This window comes from Camelus bactrianus, chromosome 32, assembly GCF_048773025.1.
Source record: "Camelus bactrianus isolate YW-2024 breed Bactrian camel chromosome 32, ASM4877302v1, whole genome shotgun sequence".
Taxonomy (NCBI): Eukaryota; Metazoa; Chordata; class Mammalia; order Artiodactyla; family Camelidae; genus Camelus; species Camelus bactrianus.
In genome coordinates, this window is record NC_133570.1 from 16,738,395 (window position 1) to 16,755,252 (window position 16,858).

The 16,858-nt window shown below is 44.4% G+C and overlaps 1 protein-coding gene across 3 annotated transcripts in view; it reads left to right on the forward strand.

The window, feature by feature from the left end:
• Positions 1-16,858, forward strand: part of GRK3 (G protein-coupled receptor kinase 3) — a 117,063-nt gene that overhangs the window by 75,079 nt on the left and 25,126 nt on the right. For all 3 annotated transcript variants that reach the window (XM_074356767.1, XM_074356768.1, XM_074356769.1), the window contains 5 exons: positions 216-315; positions 6,790-6,868; positions 8,569-8,699; positions 11,014-11,108; positions 15,223-15,330. In XM_074356767.1, the coding sequence (XP_074212868.1) occupies positions 216-315; positions 6,790-6,868; positions 8,569-8,699; positions 11,014-11,108; positions 15,223-15,330 (513 nt within the window). The remainder of the gene's footprint in view (positions 1-215; positions 316-6,789; positions 6,869-8,568; positions 8,700-11,013; positions 11,109-15,222; positions 15,331-16,858) is intronic.

Consider the following 16,858-nt stretch of genomic DNA (forward strand, 5'->3'; position numbering starts at 1 on the left):
TACGCTTGTCACAGTGCATGAAGTAACACTGGTACGTTACCGTTGACTGAAATCTCCACGTTATTCAGATTTCCTTGGTTTTTTAGAAGCGTTTTGCTTCTTTGAAACGCTTTCCAGATCTGTAGAAACTTCCCCCAGTGTGTATGATGTGTATTGTTTAAATCTGCTTAGATACATTGCTACCGCAGAATTTTCAACAACATTTACATTTCTAGGTATGCGATGAAATGCCTAGATAAGAAGAGGATCAAGATGAAACAAGGAGAAACACTAGCCTTAAATGAAAGGATTATGCTGTCCCTTGTGAGCACAGGAGTAAGTATTCAGTTTTGAGCGCTGGTTTTTTTGGTGGTTGTTTGTTTGTTTTCATATTTATTTGTTTTAATTTGCTTTTTTTACATCTGGACAATTTCTTTAAAATACAGGCATTTTCTTTCATTCCCACTAAGGTACCAATCTCTGATGTCTTAAACCACCTCTGGGGCTTTGTTGCTATAAAAGAGAGTTTGTGGTTGGGGGAGGGGATAGCTCAGTGGTAGAGCCTGTGCTTAACATGCAGGAGGTTCTGGGTTCAATCCCCAGGACCTCCTTCAAGAATAGATAAACCTAGTTACCCCCCTCACCCAAAAAAATTAAGATAAAGAGAGTTCATGGGTAAAAAAAAAAAAAATTAAAAATAAAACACAGGCATTTTTTTTTTTCTCCTGGCCAAGTATGTGGCTAGCCAATTTTGGGTGGATTAGAATTTATAGCAGGGAGCAGCAGCACTCAGTTAATAGAAGCAGTAATTCAGATAGCACCTGTGTTTAATTTGGGACTTAGGAAAGTACTGGCAACCATCGCTCTGCACACCCATGCCTTCTCCCTTTGACACATGCTTATGACTCCCTTCTTTGCGGAATGTGGTTGCAGAGATGGCAGGAAATAATCATATCAACAACCAGAAATCCCTCGCGTAGAGTTAAGAATGGACTGCATGACTGAGAAGGACTAACCCAGAGAAGAAACAGGACGAGACACGTGGCTTCCACCCTTCGTGACAAACAGGGAGGAAGCACTTGGCTTAGTCAAGTCCCGACTGTCCCTTCAGGGTGGTCCCCAGCCATTGTTCCATCTGGAGGGGGCTTTATCTTCTCGGCACTTGTGACTTTTGCCTGCTGTGAACGCAGGTCTTTTCCATCTCCATTCCCACCTTTCTGCCTGTTGGGTGTTCTATTTGTACTCCAAGCTGTCATTTTTAGCCCAGCACATGTAGAAGCTCGATGTCCTGTGTCATCTCGACTTGCAAAGCAGTGTCCCGTTCTGATTTCTTTTTCTGTTAATGATATTTCCCGAAATCCAAACCTTGGCTTTTATTTATTGGTACAGATGTCTAGGAAGACATCCAGAAAAACCCACTGTCCCAGAAACCTAGGCATGTCCGTGGGCCCCGGCAGGCCTGTTGTCCAGGGTTCAGAGTAAGTCAGGGGTCGAGGTCGAGAAATGAGTGAAAGGAGGGTGGAGTGACCAGCCCCATGCTATGGAACTCATGGGCAAATTGAACATTGAACACCGTGCCAGGAAGGTTTACACGCAAGTGAGACGTGGGAGGAGGGATTGGGCTCCAACAATCATAGCTGAATTCTAAATAAGTATTTGGAAGAATCAAATTTTGATGGTAACTCAGAATTCCTTTTAGCTGGGAAGCAAGGAACTGAGGACCCAGAGGCATCGTATCCTTGCGCGAAGTCCCTGGACCCCCTGGACACCCCCAGGGTTCCTTTCTCATCATTTGATAAGCTTCATGTTTTCTTGTTTATCACCTGCATTTACTGGATTATGGTTTATATTATTCTCGCGTGAGTTTTAAGTGATTCTAGAAAGGCTATTCGCTACTGAAGCTGAAGAATATCATAATTTAGCCCCACAATAACAAATGAAAATGCCATGGCTGTAAATAGATTCTAATTATGTGTCTCTACCTGCCAACATATGGGCATATAACATGTCAGATAAGGCTCACCCTGTGTGAGTGACCAAGATTTTAAGAGATTGGAATGGAACCCTGAGTGGCCTGCACACTGTGTTGGAATCAGCACAAATGGCATTGGCTTCTAATATCTATTGTACATGTCTCCGTCTTCATTTCAGACCTGGATGTGTGCTTACTGCAGGCGTTAAGTCTTTTTAAAATATTTTTTAAATTTTAGTAATGTATTAACATACTCATTTTTAATGAGTTATCTCAAAGCCTTGGATGTTTATTCTCAAGAAAGCTAATGGAAATAAATGTTTGGTGTTGGAGCAATAGATGTAAAAAGTTTTCATGTAGCATTTTTATGTTTTATTAGGTGATGGGGGCAGTGTGGTTAAGTAGTGGTGTAGTCCCTCACCAGTCTACCCATAAGGGAATAAATGAAGCATTGGGGTTACACTGGGCTACTGCTCTGAACTAATTTAAAGGAAGTGTCTATATTTCTTGTTCAAGTATCAAAGCTGTTTAGTAGCTTAAAATTTTTGTTAAGTACATAATTTAACCAAAAGAATTGTAGTAAGGTTGTTTGGAATTGGTTTTGTCACTCAGGGGCCACTGTTTGTAGGATTTAAGTCATCTTTATTTTAGGTGAAGCCCTAGGTGGGCCTGTATCAACGTGGTTTCCTAAGGTTCTGACGTGCAACTGAGCGGGAGTCACCCATCAGAGCTTTCTTTTAACTGGAAGGTTGTTTTTCTCTTTTGGTCTCAAACTGAGGATTCCTGCTCTTCATCCTCCAAAGGGAGAATAGGAAGTACTGTTCCCAGTTTTCCTCTGTAAGTTTTGGACAGTAAAGGAAGTCAGGACGAGTATGTCCATGCCTGGGAGGAGCCGTCAGCACCTTCCTTAATCAAGTCATTAATTGTTCATCAGAGTTTTGTTCATTCTTTCTTGAACCATCCTTGAGGCTTAGACTGTGCCGGGCCCTCCACTCCAAGGACCCGAGTTTGGTCCTTGCTCTTACAGAGCTGTGTGGAGTGAGAGAAGGCGGTGTTTATTCAAACAATCTCAGATAATTGGAACACATGGCAAGAGCTATGAAAGGCAGGTCCACAGTGCTTGGAAGGCGGTTAACCGAGCAGAGATACGTCAACAAATGCTCCTCTGAAGTCACGGGAGGTGCCAGTAGGTGTGTGAGTCCTGAGGGCGGCAGCTCTGGGGACTCACAGAAGGCGGCATAGCTGGGGTCTGAAGTGATGAGGTTGAGTGCCGTGAGAGGAAGTTGTAGAGAGGCAGATAGGCCAGACCAGACCAGAAAGAGCTTTCCGGGCCAGTACTGAGAATTTAAATAAAATCTTCCAGCCATTGGAAACAAAGCGTTTGAAGTAGGAAGATAACCCAATAAGCCTCGCCACTTGAAAAGATTCCTCCAACAGCAGGGTTGGAGAAGTTTTTTTAAGGGCTATTTTACAGTCAACTTTATCACAGTTTTAAACAGAGTTCCTGCAAAACACAAGCTATTTGGCTCACTGGGTGGGAAATCAGAGAAGACCAGTTCCTTGCTGCAGAGCTCTATTTAAGGATCTACCTGTAAAAACCCACTAGTTCTTAACTTACCTGGAGTGTGTCATCAAGGCAGAACATCGAAACCATCATTGTCTTTGGAACCAAACCAACACCATCAAACAACTGCTTGTTTCTTCACGGGAGTCGGCGTGCAGGTGTCTGTGTCTCGGGCTCCACCTGAGACTTGGGGTGGCACCTGCTCAGCACCTGAGAGATGAGGGACTGGGGTCAGTGCCTTCAGTAGAGCTGACCAAGTCACACCCCTCTAACTGGGCTTTTCTTTTCCGTTGCTGTGGAAACCTGTGCAACACAGTACAACTCTGGAGAGGGTCCCGGAGACTAGGAGGTTTGAATCTTGGCTGGCTACCAAATTACTTTGTGATCTCAGGCAAGTCATTTCCCTTTTGAGGGGGCCTTAATTTCCTTATCTTGAAATGAAAGAAGTCAGACCAGGGTTTTTTAGGTTTTTGTTTTGTGCTTTTTTTTTTTTTGAAGAGCCCTTCCTCCTTGGATAGCCTCTGATTATAAATCTCCAATTCGCATCCCATCTGAATAACATAATATCTTAACTATACTTTGACCTTTCGCCGTTTTCTCAGAACTGTCATTAGAAGGGTCAGATGCCGTCATGTTCAGAAATACCCCCTCTTCAGGCTCTGTTGGTCCCCTGGGTGAAGTGGATGCAGTTGCTGTCTCAAGCTGGGAAAGACCCCAGCTTTACTAAGTTCCTGGTCTGCCACATCTCTGCTCTGCAGATGACCTGCTCGTCAGACCAGGAACCAGAGTATGTGGGGATCCCCAATAAGGAAGGAGTGTGGTACTTGGAGTGGAATGAGCCATCCTCAGCAGACTATGGAAAGTTCTGGTGAAACACTTGGTGGGATTCCCAGTAGAACAGTACCCACCCCTACCAAGAACCACGTGGCTTTTAACAAATAAAGAACAGCACCTCTATTTTACCTATTTAAAGCAAAGTAAATCTTGAAATTAGTAAATAACACCTCTCAACCGAACTCTAAGGAAAACTAGGTAATTACAAAATGAAGTTTGTAATTCATTCTGGAGTCGTTCCCTCCAGAAGATTTAAGGAAATTGAGTTCAAGATCATGAATCTTGGGCATACAAGAATGTGTTAAGTCAGATTTATCCATATGCCCCTAATATAGAGGTTTGAACGGTGCAAATCCTGTTTACAGATTATCTTGTTGAAATTTGAATCTTTTCTGCAGAATTTAATAATTCTTTGTTTCTGTTAAGAAAGTAGATATAGATATTTTGTGCCATTTTTACCTGAAGCAGCTGAGTGGCAAGGGAACCCTGTATATTTATCTAAATGGATGTGGTTCTCGAACTAGTGTGGCACTGATGGATTGTCACTAGGGAACACAAGCATATATCCAGCACCCAGATCAAGAGATGGAAAGTTACCAGTGCTCCAGAATGTTCTCCATTGGCTCACCCCACACCCAGGCTAACTACCACCCAGCTGTCTAACACCATAATTAAGCTTTGCCTGTGTTGGAACTTTATATAAACGTACTCATTTTGTGTCTGGCTTCTCACTCAGTTTTGCTTGTAAGAATTATTTATCATTGTACGAAGCCACAACACCTTCTGTGGCTAAATAGTAGGGGTCACCAAGCTGTGTGTGTGGCCCAGGGACCAAATCTGGCTTGTGTTCACAGCCCGTGAACTAAGAACTTTTTTTTTCATTATTAAAGGATTATAAAGAAAAGAAACAAAGAAGAATAGGCGAGAGACTAGATGGGACCTGAGGAGCCTAAAATATTTACTGTCTAGCCCTTTGCAGAAAAAATTTGTTTACCCCCACTCTATAGTACTCCATCACATGAATGTGCCAGAATTCATGTATCCATCCTACTGTTGGTAGACACTTGGATTGTTTCCTGGTTTGGACTATTTTAAATAGTGCCGTGAGGACCATTCTCATGCAGTTCTCTTGGTGCACATAAGTACGGATTGCTGTTAGGTAGATACCCCGGGGCGGAAATGCTGGCTCAGAGGGTTTGCAGGTAGTGGTCAGCTCTAGCAGACACCACCAGACATCTTGAGAAAGTGGTTGTACTATTGTACCCTCCAAGCCACCACACTGGACGATCCATTAACTCCATACCTTTCCAACGCTTGGTATTGTCAGTCTTTGGTTTTATTTCAGTCCAGCTTAGCGATGTTTTTATTATTAGAGCTTTTTGTGGCCTGTTTAAGAAATCTTTAGTTCACCCTAAGATCCTGAAGGTGTTCTCTTTTGTTTTCTTCTAGAAGCTCTATTATTTTTCCTCTAGATTTATACCTACCTGGAGTTGATGTTAGTGTGCGGTGTGAGGTAGGGGTCAATGTTTTCATTTGATCTCACAGATAACCTATTGCTCCAGCACTGTTGATTAAAAAGGCCATGGTTTTCCCCCACCCTGTTGCGTCACTTTATTACAAATTGATTGACCATTTACATATGGGGCTACTTCAGGATTCTCTGCTCTGTTCCACTGGTCTATTTGTCTGTCCTTGGGCTAGTACCACACTGAATCACTGTTCCTTTATCTTAAGTCTTAATATCTAACACAGTGGGTTTTCCAGCTTTATTTTTTCTTCAAGAGTATCTGAGCTTTTCTTGGCTGTTTATTTTCTGTATAAATTTTAGAATCAGTTTATCAGTTTTCATTTTAATTAAGATTGCATGGAAACTATAGATTAATTTTGGGGAAAACTGGCATCTTTACAGTTGAGTTGTTCAGTCCCTGACGCTGGTATGTTTTTCCACTGTGCAAAGCTAATTTAATTCCATTTTTATTCTCACTGTTTCCAGACAGTAATACAGATAACATTTCCTCCTCCCTCCTCTCCCGTCCCCCCCAGGGTCTGGTTCTTCCAACTTCAGAATCCAAGATTGAAATGAATATTTGACTAGCCAGAACCAAAATGCAGACTAACAAAAAGACTAACAAGATAGTCCTATTTTTCTGTAGACTCTGAGTCTTCTGCAGAAGATGTGGAAGGAAGAGTCATGATCGAATTGGAGTGACAGAAGACCTTTGAGTTCATTTGCTCCAGTTAGCAGTGTTGTGTGTCCATGCATTTTACCATGGTACCAGACCCGCTTTACTGTGTCTGTTAAGATTATCACGTAGGTGTCTGTGCTCCACACACAGGGCAGTGGCCTGGCTGAAAAACTGTACAGACGGTGTTTGGTAGCAGGTGTGCTTTGAGGACAGTGTTTGCTTTTCTTATATATGTATTTTTTTTTCCACTCTAGGATTGTCCTTTCATTGTCTGTATGACCTATGCCTTCCACACGCCTGATAAACTCTGCTTCATCTTGGATCTGATGAACGGTAAGCGAGGCCCGGGAGGTCTGAATACACTGAACGCCTTTGCCATGATGTTCGATCTTAGCCATTTGGGTCTTTCGGACAATTAGATACCCCCTGAAGTTTGAGGAAACCTTTTACTCTCCAATTTTCAGGGAAAATTCATTTCAAAAAATGTTGACTACCATCTCCTCCTGGCCCTCCCAGTCTCTCCCCAGGAAAGTGGCATTTTCCAGAAAAGATTTTCAGAAAGTAAAACACAGTGAGACTTGATTTTTCTGGGACGTAGCTGGCCGGGGTGTTTAGCTCGCTTGTCTCCTGGCCCTCAACTTTTAGGAACAAAATACCTCCAAAGAATACAAGCCAAAGATAGAAGTGTATTAAAGAACCAGCTTTGAAGGACTGACTGTGGGCCGGCACAGACGGTAGCCCAGTCTTCTGTACCTTCAGCCCAGATCAGCTGTATGTTGTTGATTCAGTTTATTTAATTTATTAACATTATTTTTTAACTGTGAATAATGACCCGGGGAATGCCGAAAGAGTTTTAGCCAGGAAAGTACTTTTCTAATACTAGAAAGGAACATGATACATGTTCAAAGCATTTTTAGTAACAAGAGCTGAGATAAAAGGCATACAGTTCAACAAGCGAAATACCTTTTCTGAAGTTCACTTGAAGTTTTATGACGTTTTGAGCGTTTGATTTAAAACCAGGTCTGTCCAAAGGCACGAGGGAATTTCACAGACATAATAATGAGCAGAAGTGGCCAAACACAGCAGCAGATACCCTGTGTGGCTGTTTACTTGACTGTGGGGGCTGGCAGAGCTCATCGGTGGTGGAGAGGGCAGAAGAGGGTCCCCGCGGCCTGGTCAGGGGCTGCGAGCTGACATACTGACTGGGAGGGACATGGGGGAGCCTTCAGTGATGCTGGAAATCTTTCATGTCTCCATCTGGCAGGGGTGATACGGGAATGTGTGTGAACAAGATGACACTTATAAAATCAAGGGCCATGATGTTGGATACACATGGACTTTTGTAAATCAACTGAGGCTCTTCCTTCACCGTTTATAAGAACATTCCTAGCCCTGTTGGTGGCTTTCTCTGTCTCTCTCACTTGAGGCCGTGTGATGATTTACTTTTTTCCCAACATTTTATTATGAAAAATGTCAAACATGTGGCAAAACGGAAAGAACTTTACTAGGGACACCCAAATACCCATCCCCTGGGTTTGACCAGTTAAAATTTTATTTCTTTGCTTTATCAAATATCTATCAATGTGATCAACTTGTTTGTTCTGTTTCCTTATTAGTGTTCACAGAGCCAATTGCTGAGCGATCTACTGGATCACTACACGGGTTGATTTAGTTATTAGACAGGACTTAGTAATCAGAGCAGACTGGCTAACCCCCAACCCCGACTCCCTCCGCCTCCCTCCGCCTCCCCCCGCCTCCCCCCGTCCCCACGATAGTGCATCTGGAAGCTGTGACACCAGACAACGGTGGCTTTGTGTCGTATTGTCCCGGCCATTGTCCCATCTAAGCTGTCTCAGTGTTTAAGTTTCCTCTATAATTTTTCAAGTGTTTTTGAAATCAGCGATAGGTATATGGGCAAAACAGAAACATAGTTTACCTTTTTCTACTGTATCCTAGCTAGGTAGGGGGACAGTGATTTTTTTCGTTTCCTTTAAACAAACACGCTGAGTTAAATTTGACTGCTCTGATTCCAGGGGGCGATTTGCACTATCACCTCTCCCAACACGGGGTTTTTTCCGAGAAGGAGATGCGGTTTTACGCCACCGAAATCATCCTGGGACTGGAACACATGCACAATCGGTTTGTTGTTTACAGAGACTTGAAGGTAAGGCTGTGTGACAGACTTGCTCTGTTTATGGGACCTGTGCAGCAGGCGGTGTCTTGCGGTCACAGTCCTCCCAGGCGTTCCTCCTCTTTCGTGGTATCCTGTCCTCTTCCTCGTCTCAGCCCTGATAAAGTCACCCTGAGGGTGATGCTGGGCCCTTCTAAACTCTGTTCTAAGGACTCAAGTCCATCCCAGTTGTCACTACCACTCAGTTTCTGGTGCAGCACGTACGCCAGCTCAGAAATTTCTATTGGTTAATTAATGAAGAGCAGGGTGAGGGTTTTTTGGTTTCGCCCACTTTTATAGTTCATTGTAATTCCATTGATGTCCACCAAGCAACTGACTTGGCCGTGACTCTGTGTGAGGGCAGGAGACGTACAAAGATGAAGAAACAGAGAGCGTGTATCTTTCAGGCATATCCCCTGGGGAGCCAGCCCAGAGAATGGCTGAGTCGTGACTGAGGAAGGCTGGCCTGAGAGGGGCGGACTGGCTGGCAGCCTGCAGAGTGTCCCTCGAGGGCCATTCTCCGAGCCTCGGATTGTTCTGAGACTGCCTTTAAAAACTGATTTACTAACAGATTTTTCGATCCCTGAACTACACAGCCCCAGTCTGCTATGCTTAGGATTCCTCACTGTGCTTCCCCTTAAAATCTGACTGGCCTGGAAAAGAAATGAAATAAGAGCGTTCTGAATTCTTTCACTCTGGACCATGATGCTTGATCCTGGATTCTGCGTGCACGAGGGAGTTGGGAGATTGCCCAGTGTGTCTGCAGTGACACCTGTCTGGCCAGCACCACGAAGACAGGGATAGAAAAGGCACCTTGACAAATGGTAGAAACGATCCCACAAACATATAAAGGTGTAAATAGTGTTGAGAAGAAAGGTAACAGGCGTGGCACCTTCCCAGTTGGATGAGAAGACTCCCGGAGAGTGTGTCCTCCTCTCAGATTCCTTAACTTTTTTTTTTTTTTATATAATATGAAGATTCTGGGGATGGAACCCCAGACCTCGTGCATGCTGAGCACACGCTCTACCACGGAACTATACCCACCCGCCTCTCAGATTCCTTCTTAAATGACCCCGAGTTAACCAGCTGAGGTGTATGGATGGTGCTCCTTTCTCTAAAGAGCTCATGTTTTTGATTAGCTTTTTAAGATTACCTCCTAAGAATCTAAAATGTTAGATTTTATTGTTGAGCATATTGGTTTTTTTTCCCCACAAAATGCTTTGTAACTTTTAAAGCTTTCTGCAGAGTTAAAGAATGACTCCCTTCGTCTTCATACGAGCATAAAGAAGGAAAAAAAATGTATTTTCATCTAATTAGAAATAGATGCTGGTTAGCACATGACATTTTTTTTTCCCCTCATGTGAATTTAGCCGGAGAATAAAATACACACCGAGGGTCCATGAAGAACTAGTGTAATACATTTTAATTTAAATCTATCACTGGTTTTTAATAATCTCAATGCTATATTTTTGTTTTCTAAGCTATTTCGTAGGCAGTGGTATTATCTAATTTCTATTCGAACTTAATTCTAGTCACTCGTGATTATTCATGCTTCAGTTTTATAATGGCAGACCATTGTTTTTACTTCAAGCAAAAAACAGTTGTTCTCCAGCAGAAAAATACCAAGATGACTGTAATTCAGTGCATATTAGGGAGAGGAGTTTGTTTTCCGTGATTACACTGACTAAATCTAATCTTACTAGATACATTTCATCAGAGTTGTGGTCAAAATCATATTTGGTCACTTGGTAGGGCCTCTATGTTGATTACATACTAATGACCAGAAATGACATTTATCAGGATTAGTGTGGCACTGTGGAATATTCTGATTTCTTAGGTCATTATTTGTGTGTTCCTGCAAGATTCCTTTCCATTCTGTGCTTTGTGGCTTCATTCTCTGAAGTCCTAGGGGGTTCACGGAAGCCAAGAAGGCGGTGGACTCACTCCCTTTGTGGAGAGGCTGGCTGTTCTGGCTGGATTGCAGATCTTGCCGGGAAAAGGAAATGCTTTGAACTCCAATGAACTGTGGCTGTAACCCTCCCGTGTTACCTGCCCTGCATTTCATTGTCAGACGAGTAGACTCCTTCCCATCTGTCAGCACTGCTTTCCTGCTGAAATTAACATAAAAACTATCATTGTCAGAATCCTGCCCTACATGGATGTGATAATGTAATCGGTGCTGAAATCAGTGTGTAGGAACGAACGATGGTTAAGATAATGAGGTATCAGGTGTCTGTAGTTTTAGAAGTTCTCAGAGCCACTGTGACGTTTTGGGGGCTCTTGAAGACCACCTTCTCTTTCATTTCAGCCTGCAAATATCCTCTTGGATGAACACGGACACGTCAGGATATCAGACCTCGGTCTTGCCTGTGATTTTTCCAAAAAGAAGCCACACGCGAGTGTGTGAGTAGCACGTGGAAGCCATTCACTGTCGTGTCCCTAACATGACTGGTTGACTCACTCACACCCCGACCTGGTCATCTTTCTCTTTTCACTATGTGGTAATCCCAGGTCGGAGAAGGTTCCATGTCCCAGGCGGTGGGAGAGGAGATAGAGGGGCAGTGTGCTCACTCTCACTGTTTTGGGGAGCATGCCCAGATCCACGATGTAGCTGCCCAGGGCCAGGGCCGTCTAGGGGCAAGATAGGGGCCTCAGCAGCAGACCCGATCCCACGTGACCCTCAGCCCCTTCATCTATAAGTTGAGGTCAGAAGAAATCCCTGAAAGTTGTCATTAGGATAAATGACAGCTTCTGTGCCAAAGAAGGTGCAGAGGCAGCTGCATAGAACTCTCCAAGGGAGGCCCAGAGGTCACTGTCTCTCTGAATCTACTTTTCTTTACTTTTTCAAAACAGCTTTTTTTCCCCTAAAGAGAAATTAGGAAAATTTTTTTTAATTAAAAAAAAATCTACTGGCAGTTCAGGCTTTTAATGCAGGTCACGTTGTTAGATTTGATTATTACGTCCATCCTGGAAACCACCATGCAGGGGAAGGCCCCAGACACCACCGCCCTCGGCCAACACCTGCCCTCTCAGTGGACCCTGAGTTGCTCGGGGCAACTTTGGCCAAGATGGATCAGCACATGTGGACACTGGCCCAAGGACTTCCCTGGACCTGGGATGGTTAAAATGACAGCAGGAACGTGGAGTGGCTGCTGTGGAGCTCAGCAGAGGCAGGACGGAATACACACTGGTTTTCATTCCTATCTCTTTGGTATCAGCTTATCTGGGTGGGAAGTCTGGACATGTGTGCGGTTTGTGGAAAAACGGAAAGCTTTCGCTTGATTTTCTTTTTCTTTTTTTTCCTTTTCCAATGTAGCAGTCTTAGCACTGAATCTTTTACAATTCCATTTTATCGTGCATCTTAAGCCGACATTCATCCCTGTCTTGAGTGGTCTTGAAGTAACTCCCAGGAGTCTCTTCATGCTTCAACGCGGAAGATAAACTAAACCACCCCCCCCTTTTTTTTTGTGGGACTAGAAATAAAGTGTTCTACACTGCAGGACTTTATGAGAGCCGGCGTTAAATCAGAATTGCCATTTAAAGCTCCGATCAGATTTTAGTAGTGAATAGCACTGTTTCTCCAGAATCTGGGAGGTGGTGATAAAAGCCTTAGCATTTTGCCAGCACTTGACAATTATGAGGCCAGAACCTGTGGTTGTGTAAGCTTCTCCCAGGGAGTTCATCAGACATTTTTAAGAGAGTCATTTGAATTTTTAATGCCACAGCTATTTGGTATGCTAATTTCTTCAATTTAGTGTAGTCACAACTTAATATGAATCCGAAAGCTCATAAGAGTGACTCCCAAAGGAATTAACTTTCAGATGTGGGGTTACTTACTCCCTTATAGGGCCTCACGCACTTCTTGCTGTAATTCACCCATCAGCTCTCAAAGGTGGGCTGTTTGTCTGTATCTGAGAAGAATCTGTAAATGGGTAGGATTGGGGAGGTTGGTTTCCATGTTTAAATGGTGATCACAAGGCCACTACTTGAAAAGGATAGAATGCACGATGAAATTCCATATTTTTAAGGAGAGGAGGCATGTCGTGGCTGAGAAAAAAGGCTTTCGAGTCAGCAGATGTGGGTTGGAATCCTCCTTCCCAGCTGGGCCAGCCTCATTTTCCTCCTCTACAAAAAAGAGATAACAACGCTGTTTATTCACATGACAGTCAGCTCATTCACTCACATGTTAAGTATTTACTTAACGTTGGCTCTGTGCCAGGTGCTGGCAATGCCGCGGTGATTGGGGCAGAAAGGCTCCCTGACCTCCTGGAACCAGCAGCCAGGGGACTGTCCAGAAGTGACCCCGTGATGGGTGGGGGCTGTGCTGGCACCCACGGCGCTCGTGTCATTAATTGAACGTCAGTTGTCCCAGACACGTGTGACTGACTACTTTGAATATGTTGTTACCGTCACAGAAACCCCATGGGGTGTGGGTATAACTGTCTACTTTTCATGGGACGGAAACTGAGGTTCAGAGAAACTAACTTGAATCAGGTCACGTGCCTGGCGCGTTGTGGGTCTAGAATTAAAACCCATTTCTGTCCAACTCCAAAGCTTGTGCACCTTACGCTATGTATGAACTCCCTGAGACTTTGAGGTGATTGACTTCGTACTAGGTTGAAGTTTTGTGGCCAGAATTTCACCCTAGAGTGGGTGTCTAGGGTCTTTTCAAAATTGCAGATGTGATCCTAGGACTTGGTCTAACACCAGCTCGTCTACAGAGCATGGCGGTTGGTTCCTGATCTCGGCTTGGACTCAGTGCCTTTAAGGATGGGGTCAGATTCTCGTAAACTGAAAGTTAACCGTGGAGCAGCCACAAAATGTCACAGAAGAGCTTTGATTTTGGAACTGAACAAATCGTCCATGATTGTGTACCAGCTTATTTTATCCAGGGACACAGAGCCGAGGCTTCGGTCACAGTGTCTTCAAATGGTCAAGTGCTCTTTTTGTATGACTGGTACTGATCTTCAGTGTGACATGCCAGGAGACACTCGAGCTGCCATGAAGGCAGGAGCAGGAACCTGCGGTGGCGGGCTGTCCAGTTTTCTGCTTTAATGTGTCCGATGGTGTCCGGTGTCAGCTGAGACCCCCAACGTGGCGTGAACTCCACGTATTTAACCTCATCAAGATCTTCCCATTCCAGGATTAGGTTTTGATCCTGAGAATCGCAGGTTCACAAGATCACCACAAAGGTTTTCTAGCAACAATGAAATTAAGCCTTCCCAGGAAAAGGCGTGGATGCCCCTCCCGGAAGTCTCTGACGCACCCACGGCGTAGCTCGCTGACCTCACACTGTCAAACTTTGGATTCCACATGGCAGAGCTTCTCCGATTGATGGACCAGAGCCCATTTCACTGTTTGAGAAAAGTCTTTGAAGAACTCTGAGGCAGAGAGGGGCCTGGGCCCAGTGCAGATCCAGGGTCATTAACAATCCAGGATCACTTTTCTGAGCAGGTGCTCACTGCTTCAGGGCATAAGTCAGTTTCAAATGATTGTAATAACGTAAGGATAGAGAATAAAATCCCTGACACAGAGTGAGTTCTTTAAGTGCCAGCACTGTCCTAAGCCCGTTACCTGTGTGTGCTCCTCACAGCAGCCCTGTGGGATCAGGTGTTACTTTATCACCCATCCTATCAGGGAAGAAAGTCAATGAAGGGAGGTAACGCCGGAGGTGCAGGTAATGGCTTTTGTGGGGCCCTTCCAGGCTGCGTCTTTGAAAGTTCCCCACGAGCCTTCTCTTGCTCTTGGAACAGCGTGTGCTCAGATCTTTAAGGGGGAATGGGGAGTCGTAGAAAGGAAAAGGATTTTGAGTTGCAGATGTTCTGTATCAACGACTGTCCTCCCCAGTGCTTTTTCTCTGCTTCCTGGAAGCCGTCTTCACATCTGCTTTGCTGAGTCTTTTGATCCATCAGCAGCTCTTCAAACCTGACACATGGTTTCTCCATCTCTGTCCCTGTTGGCTTGTGCCCCCACTGCTCCTCCACCCCCTTGGGGACCTTCCAGGTGGAAGGGTGGGCGCTACTGAGGAAGCACGTGTGAGCCCCGGTCCTCGTCACGGGGGCGGGGGGTGGCCCCGTGCAGGAGGGTCTGTCCCCATCCCTTCCAGGATTCAGTGTTACAGCATAGTCACCTGTTCGTCACCCCCTTCCCCCTGCCTTCCCCACCTCGCACATCTCCCCACGAGAGCTCTCCAAAGGGCAGGGGACCTTTGACTCTTCCTAGCAGTAGTGGGAAGGGACTGACCAGATTCAGATTTCATCTGCAAGACCGTGGAGCGCGCATCCTCCATGTTTGTTTCATATGGTAATTTATCCCTATCCATTCCTCTTCTAATGAAGACAAGAAAGGTGGTTTTCCCATCGAGTGTTTGCTGAATCGGGTTGGAAGCACCGTGGACCCCTCGCCCTTGTTTACAGTGGCTGCCATTTAATAAATGGCGCCCAGACCTCTCCATGAGCTGGATGTTTGACAAGGTGGGCGCACCCTGATAACTGCATGTACCCTCTCTTCTCCCCAGTGGCACCCATGGGTACATGGCTCCCGAGGTTCTGCAGAAGGGAACTGCCTACGACAGCAGCGCCGACTGGTTCTCCCTGGGTTGTATGCTTTTCAAACTGCTGAGAGGGTGAGTGATGTGCATCCTTTTAGGAGCGTCATCGTGGCACGTACTTAAATCCAGATCAAAAGCATGTGTATGTCATTAGGCGCTAAGACCGTTTTAGATCACACAGCCGTCTGTAAACCACACAATGATCCAGGCGATGCCCCTGGCTCTTTCTGCCCGTAAAAGTGAATTTTCTTTCCCATAAGCTTTTGTTATTTTTGTTCCATCCCAGGAAGGAATTCCAACACATTTAGACCTAAACTAAGACTGTGTTGAAATATTTCCATTGATAAGCCTTATTTTAGGACTATGTGTTTTTTCAGAATATGAGTAATGGAAGAAGGTAGGAGAATTCTTTTTCCCTGGAAATGAATTACTCATGATTGTCTTGTGAGCCTAAAACATTTTTTTTAGACAAAAGGATAAAGGCCCAAAGTGAACCTGTGTTAAATGTGTGTGTTTGTTTGCGAGCATGGTGCAATTCGTGTTTTTTAAAAACACAAAAATGAAATTCTGTGTTTTTAGTTACTGTTCTCCTTGACCCTTAGTTCCAAACTGCCAGGGATCATGAAATACAGCAGAAAGATGATGGAATGCAAGTGCTCTCAAAATAGGTTCTCACAGTGAACATTTAAAAGTTACGTTAATACTTGCATTGATTTCCAGAGTCTTTGGCCAATTTTAATAGTGAGCTTAAGTGTTTAAAGTATGTTTTTGATTATTCTCCATCCACAGGTACAGAATTGCTTTGCGTTAAAGCTTCCTAGTCAAGAGTCTCCTTAGGATGTTTCTCCTGTGATCACACAGGCCTGGTAGTTTCGCTAAACGTTTCACGTTTCCCTCAGAAAGCCTGGTTGAGCATCACTGCATCACCTTACTATGTTTAGCACATTCTGAAAAGAGGCTGGATTCCCTGTCTTCCCCCTGAACTAGGTTCCAAGCACCCTTGCTACTTCCCCAGGACTCAGAGAATCGAGTTGTTCTCTGCTCACCACATTCACTTGGAAACGAAAATAGTATTATTGCTTAGAGTCAGGTCCTGTTGGTCCTTAATTGAATTATTGTATTTGTGGAGCCTGGATGGCTTTAATTCATGTCATCAGACTAGCTGACCTAATTAGAACGTCTCTGCAAAGCAGACCAGAGAAAACCACTTCCCACCCGAGACCTTTCTCCAGCTGGCAGGGGGAGTCACTGCACGCGTGGCGAGTGCGTCCAGACACGCCATCTCAGTTCGGGTCTCTGCTGGAGGTGGGGTTGGGCATTAGAATCCACAATTACAGAATCCCCAGATGATAAAACAAAAGAAAAGGGAAAAAAAAAACCCTCTGTGTAACAACAAAACTGTTGAATGCATTAACTCAAGATCCAAAAGTCAGTAAAATTAGCAGGGAAACATACAAAGCCTTGCACTTAGCGCTTTGTTTGTTTCTCGATTTTGTTTAATACAGTTGTTCTGTCTGTTTGTAACAGTGTCATGTGTATAGCCTGGGAATGATCTGACATATAATACTGTTTTTTAAAAGCTCTGAAAATCAGTTTAATTATT